The sequence below is a fragment of the Nanorana parkeri genome, unplaced genomic scaffold (genome assembly GCF_000935625.1).
Source record: "Nanorana parkeri isolate BGI_ZX_2015 unplaced genomic scaffold, ASM93562v1 scaffold915, whole genome shotgun sequence".
NCBI lineage: Eukaryota > Metazoa > Chordata > Amphibia > Anura > Dicroglossidae > Nanorana > Nanorana parkeri.
Window position 1 is genome coordinate 305,273 of NW_017307183.1, and position 10,652 is coordinate 315,924.

Genomic DNA, 10,652 nt, shown 5'->3' on the forward strand with positions numbered 1-10,652 from the left:
AGTGAGGCAGGACCACATTCTTGATTAAAACAGGTTGGCAGCAGAGCTCTCTAACTAGACGTCCAGTCTGGTTGCCATCTTGGACATGTTCCACTGGAAAGCTTTAGTAGACCAATTGCTGCACATTGCCTTTTCTGGGGCAAAAAGGGAACATAAATAGGTGTGCATATAATTCGCACTTTTACATTTGTCAGGTCAGGGAGACGATTGGGGAAGGTTCTGGATAAGCACAATTCAAGCGAGGCTGGACAGATCTGTTATTGCTTGTTTTTTTTATATTATATTACATCTGTAATAGATTAAGCTTTCTTTTTGTTAACTCTTACCCCAACATTAAGTAGATGCTAACTATTTTAGTCTTTTTATATGTTTTTACAGAATGATGGTGGACCACTGCTCCTGTAAACCAATTCAGTTATGGGGTCAGCAAGAATTTCTGGTGCCCCAGTTTGTGCTGGACATAATCTATGGACAGACTGTCTGCTGGATTGGAACCTTCTTCTGTCCTCTGCTTCCCCTTCTAAACACAGTCAAATACTTCATTATATTCTATGTGAAGAAGGTAAATACATCCTTCGCTTTATATGCAACTTACATTGCCTTATTGCATTTAAAATTTGAAGATGAGTTTCGGGCACAGCACAAACATATTGCATACAATGACAGTTGCCCTGTATACCTGGAATGAATAGAGTTATTGCAGCAGCCTATGTGCTGATAAATAACTGTACCTTTTGTGCAGTCTAATTGCCCTTTTTTTGCAGAAGCTTCTAGTGCATGGCTTCTTTTTATACTGCATATCTCCAAAAAGAAACACTCCTGGCTGTCTACTATCAGGTTGACTCTTTCAAATGGTCAGCAGGGGTAGGTAACGCAGCAACTGCAGTCTGTACACTCCACCATCGATATATTTTTTTGAAACGGCTGATGTTCGCAGGAATCATTTGAGACATTTTTTTTTACAGTTAAAGTACATCTAAAGCCAAAACTTGTTGTTTTTATTTCTCTTCATTTTGGATACGGTAGAAGATGTTTAAAAAAACTGCTGTCAGTTTTTTGTTTTTTTTCAGGGGGGGTGGGGGCAGCTGTTTTTAATTAGGGAGAATTTCCGTTACTTCCTGTCCTATAGACCTTGTTGGTACTTGGTTCTGGCTTCCTTATAGCTATTAACGAGACTGGTGGAAAGGCAAGAGCTGTCCTAAAGTTCGACTAAGCTTTCAAAGCATAACTCCCCATTGCTTAAGGGCAGGGAAACCTGCATCAGCTGTCCAGCTGTTTGTTGTGTAGTAAACAAGTAGATACACCTCTGAGAAAATGATTTCTAAACTATCCACTCAAATGTCTCTGGGTGCAGTGCCCATTGCACTGGTGAGGAGGTCTGAGCTGGACTGATTAACCTGACAGGGCATGGTGGAAAGCTCTCAGGGTGCAGAATGCTATCTTTAGATTTAGTACATGGAACAATATGTTTTTTGATGAGGAATGGCCAGATTCCTTGTGCTGTTGCTCTTCAGCCTGCCACGCTTACTTCAGATGTAAATATGGTCCAGTAGATAGGGAGCAGAGAGTGGCAATGGAGAGAGACTTTTCTTATGTGTCTAGCACCAGAGGTATCTTTTCATGCTTTGAGTGATCTGCACCTCCTGATGCAGGATTGTCTACTAGGACAGAAGCTGCTGTTAAGGTTCAGGGAGGTGGAGCCTGCTCAAGATGGCGCTGAGCTGTGAGTAGCTGAGACATCCACGAGCTCCCTCCCAAGCCGGGTGAATAGGAACCCACAATAGCAGAGCACTGTTGCCGATTAAGCCGGCCTTCTGACCCGGTACTTTGACTTGGCGGCGGTGACGGGAGCGAGGAGCCAGTACTCACGATTGAGCGATGGGGGGCAAGAGAGCCCAGAAGAAAGACGCCACAAAAACTCCCGGGGCAGGAGCAATCAGACGGCTCTGGGCACCGGAACCAACGTCACAGGGACGCGGCGCACGGGAAGGAGGAGAGGTTGCACAGTCAGCTGACGAAGCGCCGTCCCCAGGACACCGCGGAGACCGGACAGCAGGAGACATGGATGGACGACTCAGCTCACCAGCATTTTCGGGGACCTCGGACGATTCCCATCAAGATACTGCACTATCGCTACACACATTAGCCCAATCACTACCCACAAAAGGAGACCTTACTAAGTTACTGGGACACATGGTAGACTTGACCACAATTAGAACTGAGATGTCCCAAGTATTAAAAAGGGTAGAGGACACGGAATAAAGGCTAGATGTGCACACCAAAGCGATTCAGGAACTGCAGGACCAGTGCAGGTACATGGAGAAGGGTATGAGAATGATAGCATACAAAGCTGAAGATCAGGAAAATAGAAATCGACGGAATAACCTGAGACTCAGAGGCATCCCTGAAACTGTTGGAGATTAGGAATTGTCAGATACAATCAGATAGACTTTTAATGACATGCTTAAACGCCCCAGGACTACAGAGATAATTTTTGATAGAATTCACAGAATAAGGCGCCCCATAGCAAGCGGAGGAGAGAACCCCAGGGATGTAATAGTACGGTTTCATTACTATGCGGATAAAGCACAAATTATGGAAAGCATGAAAAACGCATCAGAGATGGTTGTGAGTGGGGTCAAAATCCAGACATATGTGGACTTGGCACCAGAGACTCTGGCGCGCAGGAGAGCGCTTAAACCTCTGACCCAGGTTTTAATTAGTAGGCAAATCACATATAGATGGGGGTTTCCAGCGTGCCTCATCGCAACACACGAAGGTAGAACAGCAAGCTTGCGGCACCCGGAAGATCTAGCGGAGTTCTGTGAAAAAATGGACATTACGCCTCCAGAGTTGCCGGGGTGGCCAGAACATATGCGGAAACCAAGGACGGAGTTAGACCAACAATGGCAAAGAACTGGGCAAACAAAACAGAAAAGGAGGGGGTTATAGGAAGGAGACTGGGTGTGGGCAGGGGGGTTAGCTAGGGGGTACAAATAGAGAACCTCCTTGCTTTTCTCCTTGTTTTCTTTGTGTCTCTTTTTTTTTTTTGTGTAGTGGTATACAGAGGGTGGTGTCGTTCACGGTGCACCGTCTATTGCAGGAGGTAGAAGGTCACGGGAAAAAATTTTTAGCATGTTTCTGGGTCAGGGGGTTAAACTCAGCAACTAAAAGACACCAGATCTTGGCGGAAATGAAAAGATATGGGGCAGATGTGGATTTTTTGCAAGAGACGCACTTTTCTTACACATCTGCCTCATATTTACGCTCTAGAAACTACTCACAATGGTATTACAGTCTCTCGAATAATAAACGATCCAAAGGGGTAGCTATCGGCTTCAGTAATACTATGGCAATAAAAGTGCACTCCCAATTGACGGATAAAGAGGAAGATTCTTGTTTTTGCACGTAACGATTGGTGGGATAGAATACACACTGGTGAATATCTATGCCCCTAATCGGCAGCAAGTCCCTTTCCTCTTAAAGGTGTTTAGGAAGCTGGGGGCATTCCGGAAGGGCAGGTTGGTGATAGCACGGGATTTTAATTTATGCCTCGACCCAATGTTAGATACTTTGTCGGGAAGGGCACGGAACCCTAGTACACATTTGACCCGCCTGAAAAGGGCAATGTCCAAATACCAACTGGTAGAGATATGGCGAATCCTCCATCCAGCCGAGCGGGATTTTACATATTACTCCCAGTTGCATAGTTCATACTCCAGATTGGACTGGATAATGTTGGATCATGTGGCAATTGAGTCGGCAGAATCTGCAAATATTCTCCCCATGACGATTTCAGACCATGCCCCTGTAGAATTAACATTGAAAAATAATATCTCGTGGGGGAAACAATATAACTGGAAACTGAAAGACTCTTTGTTACATGATCAGGCAGTAGTCCAGGAAATTGGGGTGCTTCTGGAGAATTATTTTCAAGAGAATAATACGGCGGGAATGTCACCGGTAACGGTATGGGAGGCACATAAGGTGGTATTCAGAGGTAAGTTGGTCGCAATAGGGGCCAGCCGTAAGAAAGAAAGGGGGCGTGTCATACAAGAACTACTGGAATCAATTAAACATCTGGAAAGAACGCACAAATCAATGCTAGACTCTGGATCACTTAGGGAATTAACAGCAATTAAAAGTAGTCCTAGAGGCAGAAACCAAACGGGCATTCAATGTAATTTATGGCGCAGGCGCTTAAAACTAAACAATCTCTCACATACATAGCTTAAATTAAAAATAATAAAGGTAAGATGGACTCTACCACTGAGATAGCCGAGACCTTTCATGACTTCTATCAAAACCTATACCAACTAAAGAAGCCGGGAGAACAGGACACACTGACGGAGGGGGCAGAAAAATTAGAAAAAATTAAAAAATATCCAATGCAGGCAAGGCTTCCAATGACAGAAGGGGACTTATTAAACGCGTTAGAAATAGACATTACCCCAGAGGAATTTAAAAGGGTCATAGCCTCGACTCCGACAGGCAAGAGTGCCGGGCCTGACGGATACACGTTGTTATACTATAAGAGGTTCCAAGACCTCTTAAAGCAGCATTTTTGCGCTTATGTAAACTCGATAGGGGAAAATTCCAAAATGCACTGAAAGCAAATGTCACAGTGATTGAGAAGGCAGGAAAAGATCCAAGCTTATGTGCAAGCTACCGCCCTATCTCCCTTATGAACGCAGACACTAAGATCTATGCAAAAATACTGGCATATAGACTCCGCCCCTTTATCCCAACCTGGATACATACAGACCAGGTGGGATTCATACCGGGTAGAGAAGCGAGAGACAACGCTATTAAAACGACCTTACTTATCCACACGGCAAGGAGGCAGGGTGTGCCGGCTCTACTCCTGTCAATAGATGCTGAAAAAGCTTTTGACACACTTAGACTGGAGCTTTATGTTTAGCACATTAACCACGCTGGGGCTGGGGAAGAGGATGCTGCACTGGATAACTGCATTATACGCCAATCCAACGGCAAGAGTGAGAATTAATGGCTCACTGTCGCAGGAATTTAAATTATACAACGGAACACGGCAGGGATGCCCGCTCTCACCCCTACTTTTTGCCTTGGCACTGGAACCCCTGCTTGCCACTATCCGCCTGAATCAAAATATCCAGGGGATAGAGACACAGGCGGGGGAATTTAAAGTAGCCGCTTACGCTGATGACATCTTGCTATACGTAAAATATCCTAGAACAACGCTCCCCCATGTGCTGAGGGAATTAAAGGAATATGGAGACCTCTCAAACTTTAAAATTAACTTAGACAAATCAGAGATCCTAAATTTAACTGTGACAGCAAGAGAGAGACAGGCGCTAACTTCATATTTCCCTTTCCGATGGAAGGGGGACAGGCTTAAATACCTGGGAATCAACTTAACTCCCAGAATTGCGGAGTTATACAAAGCTAACTATATACCGATCCTGAACTCAATCAAAGCAGATTTAGCAACTTTTGGACTGCGTAAACTGTCATGGTTAGGAAGAATTAACGCGGTGAAAATGACGATCCTTCCTAAAGTGCTATTTGTATTCCAGATGATACCGATTGAAATCCCTAGGATCTTTTTCCAGACCCTACAGAAGGTTATATCTAGATATATATGGCAGAATAGGAAACCCAGACTAGCAAGGAATACCCTGAGCAGGCAGAGACAAGATGGAGGAGTGGCCCTGCCGGATTTCAGGTCCTATTATATAGCGGCTCAGTTGAATAGACTGGTAGACTGGACGTTTGGGGCAGGACAGAAAGGTTGGGTACGGCTGGAGATGGCACTTGGTGGAGTGGACCTGGCGGGAATAAATTGGATACCAATGACAAAGAGACAGCTGTCGGTAGATGCGGCGCCTCTGACCATGTCAACGCTGCGGACATGGGATTGGATGTGCCGTAGATACGGATGGAAATACAACTCAATTCTCACCCAATTATTGGGGAATGATTACTTCCAGCCGGTCAAAGCCGACAAGGCCTTTCTAAACTGGAGCAGGTGCCCTCAACTAAAAGTGTTTGACATCTTGTCGGGGGCAAGGATCAGCTCATTACAGGAGCTAAGAGAGGAATGGGGAAGCTACCCCCTGGATTGGTGGAGACATCAACAATTAAAACTTTTTTTCCAAACCTTACCCAAACGTTTGAGAACAGGGGGGGACTTGACCGTATTTGAGTCGATTATGGGAGCTAAACAATCACCTCAACAGTGCCTTTCAAAAATATATAAAGCAATTATCAAAAAAGAAATTGATAGTATTGATAGTATCCCAAAATATTTAAGGAAATGGGAACGGGAATTTAACTATATGCTCACACAGGAAGAGGTGAAGAAAATATTAACACTAGCTACTAGCAACTGTAGACGCTAGAACAATGGAAGTAAACTATAAACTGTTAACATGGTGGTACCAGGTTCCCCAGATATTGCAAAGGGTGCACCCTTCAAACGATGACGGCTGCTGGAGGGAATGCGGAGGGGTGGGATCCTTTGCGCATATATGGTGGGACTGCCCCAAGATAAAACCTTATTGGGAAAGGGTGAATGACATTATAGGACACATATGTGAGGTACAATTACCGATGGACCCGTGGGTGTCCTTATTCCATCTAACAATGGACTCAGTTAAGGTTTACAAAAAATCTCTAATACCCCATATGCTAAATGCGGCCAAGTCTCTGATCCCGCGGTATTGGGGGACACCCAAAATCCCTTCCAGTGATGAGTGGCTGACCAAGATAGGGGCCACTAGTCCATTGCAAGCATGTGGGTCTTACACATTTAGCAGTTCTCTACATAAAAGGGGCAGCTAAACAGCAGGGATGTATTCTCTCTCATTCAACGGTCTTTCATTCCAAAAGTTATTAAGAAAAAAAAGATAACATGAATTGCATGGTCTAGGTGATTGGTCAAGATGGGGAAAGACAGAGGTGAGAGCAAACAAATAGTCAAGTAGTGCTTACCATCTTGTGCAAGTAGAATGATCTTACCCTGTCTCGTCTAAGTCTCCACTTACCCAAGCCATTCGTTTGCCACAGTGATGTCTCTATTAATTGTCCTGGCAATATGGACCACACCCTTCTCCAGGAACATGGACTGCTTTTATTTTACACATATGTGAGAACAATTAAAAAAAGGAAATTGTTCTGATTCATCTCATGAGCACAATTTTAACATAGGTTGACACATATTTTGTGGGTTTTGGCCATTGTCTGGTAATTTCTGAGAATACAATTTTTGTCTAAAAATGTTGAAGAAGTAACAAAAACATCTTTCATATCACATATAGTTTTTGAAACACAGGTAGTCAGGAGTTCATAGAAAGGGGAAGTGTGAATATGTTGAAAACTAGCAGAGTACATAGATATTTAGTTTCCGACAGTCTGTTAAGGACTACCAGGGCTGATAAGGACACATAATGGACACAATGGGTGACAGAAACCAAAATGGTTGATATAGGCCTCTCATAACTTGAGGCCAAGCTTTGCAGGCCTAAATGTAAAACATAGCTTATTGCGTCTATTGTATAGATGCCTTACTAACTTGTCTTAGCCCACTCGTCCAGAATAATTTCCCTTTTCTCTTCCATTAAGGGGAATGCAATTACCTCCTTCATGAGGTTTTTATAATATTTGCAGTGATTCATGGAAGTTTTCTTCTCCTTTCACCTAATGGCGTCCCTGACCACCTTGACATAAGGGTTGCACGAAAGCGAAGTTAAAGATTTCACAAAGAAAGTCGAAGTCCTTCTTCCCTACAGTCTTTCTGTGACATATAATTCGATGAAGAAGTCAGTCTCCCCTGAGACTAGATCCTGGTTTTGAATGTGCACCACCTGAGGTAAGGATTTGCATCCTGTGCCCATTGTGGCTGCAAATGCACAGTAGAGTAAAAAGGGCAAATGTGCCCTTAAACTAGATTGTAGCTGGGTGCAGCCCTTGCCATACGATGCAGCTGCACATGTCAATAACTGCCGGAGAGGGCAGAGCTACCCCCTGTTATAACAAATGCTTGGAGTGTTACATTGACATGGCTGCACCTTCTTCACAGAGGCAGAGGGGGCAGGAACAGGAAATGTACAAGGAAAGAACCTCCACGGTAGTTTTCTCAGAGATACTGGCGGTGCCAAGAGCCACTCCGGACAGACAGCGCGAGTTGAGGGAGCTTAACAAGTGGCTCCGAAGCTGGTGTCAGAAGGAAGCTTTTGGTTTCCTGGAGAACTGGGCTGACTTCGCAGTCGGCTATCGGCTCTTCAGCCGAGACGGGCTGCATCTTAATGGGAAAGGTGCAGCATTCCTGGGGGGGAAAATGGTAGAAAGACTGGAGGAACTTTTAAACTAGAAAGTGGGGGGGGAGGGTATAAAAATAAAATTACTTAAACTAAACGTAGATAATTTAATCATAGGTAAAAATAACACAGAAAGTAGTAAAAAAGGAGTTAATAATAGTGGGCTCACTCCAGTCAATATAGGAAATCCGTTGGCACATGTAAGTATAACTACCAACGGACGACCAAAATCAAGGCAGAATAATAACAATAAAAATAGTGGGGAACCACAAGGTAGTAAACTTTTGTCCCACAAAAAGAGAGGAATTAAATGTATGTACACCAACGCTAGAAGTCTGGCAAATAAAATAGAGCTTGAAATTAGGCTAATTGAAGAGAACTTCGACATAGTGGGTATAGCAGAAACTTGGCTGGACAGCACGCATGACTGGGCTACTAATATAGAGGGGTATAACCTGTTTATATTCTCCTAGTTTATAGTCTCCTGTTACACCACTCAGCCTTTAAATACCTTGATTTAAATATCAAAATCTACAAGGGGAGTCAGTACCAGAATGTAATCCTACATCTAGGGTATAATCCCAAACAATAAGCCAGTCAATGTCCTGTGACCGCAAATAAGTCCTCACATAGGATCGATCCGGATGTCGGCAAAAGTCAATTGGCCAATCATCTATTTCACCCCAACTTTCGGGTAATAGCGTGTGGGGGAAAATGGTACTTATCTGTCCTGGTTTTATCCTGGGATCCCCTGAAGAAGTACATTTTGAGAGAGTCCCTTCAACGATCCCTTGTGGTTATCTTCTCTCATCCATTTCCTTACTCTGGATCTGAAAGACCAGGTCGATCCTTCCTTCCCCTCTGGTTAACCCCTCATGCACCGCATGGATCACAGTATCCATCCACTGGGGTTTGGCCAGATGGCAGAGGAGAAAAATTAGACAAAGAAAAAACTCCTAAGTGCAGCGGTTAAAACATTTAATATAAGCAAAGCTTTTTCTGCACTTACAAGATTCAGAGAATAAAAACGTATAAGTGGCAAGAACACTCTGCCGTATAAGCACAATGGTTTGTGAGAGACGGAGCCAATATTGTCCTTTGTCCTTGATGCGTTTCGTCGTACTCGACAATACCCTTTTGAAAAAGTCGAGTACGACGAAACGCGTCAAGCTTTGCTTATAATAAATGTTTTAACTGGTGCACTTAGGAGTTTTTTCTTTGTCTAATTTTTCTCCTCTGCCATCTGGACAAACCCCGGTGGATGGATACCGCGATCCATGCGGTGCATGAGGGGTTAACCGGAGGGGAAGGAAGGATCGACGCTCAATCTGGTCTTTCGGATCCAGAGTAAGGAAATGGATGAGAGAAGATAACCACAAGGGATCGTTGAAGGGACTCTCTCAAAATGTACTTCTTCAGGGGATCCCAGGATAAAACCAGGACAGATAAGTACCATTTTCCCCCACACGCTATTACCCGAAAGTTGGGGTGAAATAGATGATTGGCCAATTGACTTTTGCCGACATCCGGATCGATCCTATGTGAGGACTTATTTGCGGTCACAGGACATTGACTGGCTTATTGTTTGGGATTATACCCTAGATGTAGGATTACATTCTGGTACTGACTCCCCTTGTAGATTTTGATATTTAAATCAAGGTAACCAAACTATTGGAGGAAACAACACTTAGTCACATCCGTTATTATTAATAGCACTATATTAACACAAGAGAAGATTTGTATATTGTTTCATGGTGTAGTAGATCACACACGTTTTTTTGGTTAAACATTTCCCTTCCAGAAGGAATCAGTTTATTCATTTATCCAACAATCACGAATGTGAGAGAGCACATGCATTAGTTCACGGTTATTTACTGATATGTGATACACAGTTGCGATTGTATATATAGGAAGACATAGTTAGTTTCATAGATCATTTATTTACTCATTCACTTTATACACCAAGCGCAGCATACTATAGTTTACATAGTTATGCTATATAATTTATATAGTATTTGAGGTTGAATAAAGACATTAGTCCATCAAGTCCAACCTATTAGGATCTCATTCTAGGAGTACCTGTACCCCTGTATATTGCGGTCCCTTAAGAAATTGTCCAAAAGTTTCTTGAACAATTCCACATTATTTGCTGAAATCACCGCCTGTGGCAGTGAGTTCCAGACCCTAACTGATCTTACTGTGAAGAACCCCCTTCGCCCCTTGTGCTGGAATTTTTTTTTCTACCAATTTTAGGTGGTGGCCTCTAGTTTTTGTAATGGAGTTAATTTTAAACAGTTTATCGCTAATGTTGCTACCACCATTGAACATTTTGTACATGGAGATCATATCCCCCCT

The 10,652-nt window shown here is 43.4% G+C and overlaps 1 protein-coding gene across 1 annotated transcript in view; it reads left to right on the plus strand.

Annotated features, from left to right (window-relative positions):
* The window catches only part of TMC4 (transmembrane channel like 4), a 186,859-nt gene that overhangs the window by 154,173 nt on the left and 22,034 nt on the right, over window positions 1-10,652 (plus strand). Inside the window, exon 13 of the mRNA XM_018566084.1 lies at window positions 379-562. Coding sequence (XP_018421586.1) covers window positions 379-562 — 184 coding nt within the window. The remainder of the gene's footprint in view (window positions 1-378; window positions 563-10,652) is intronic.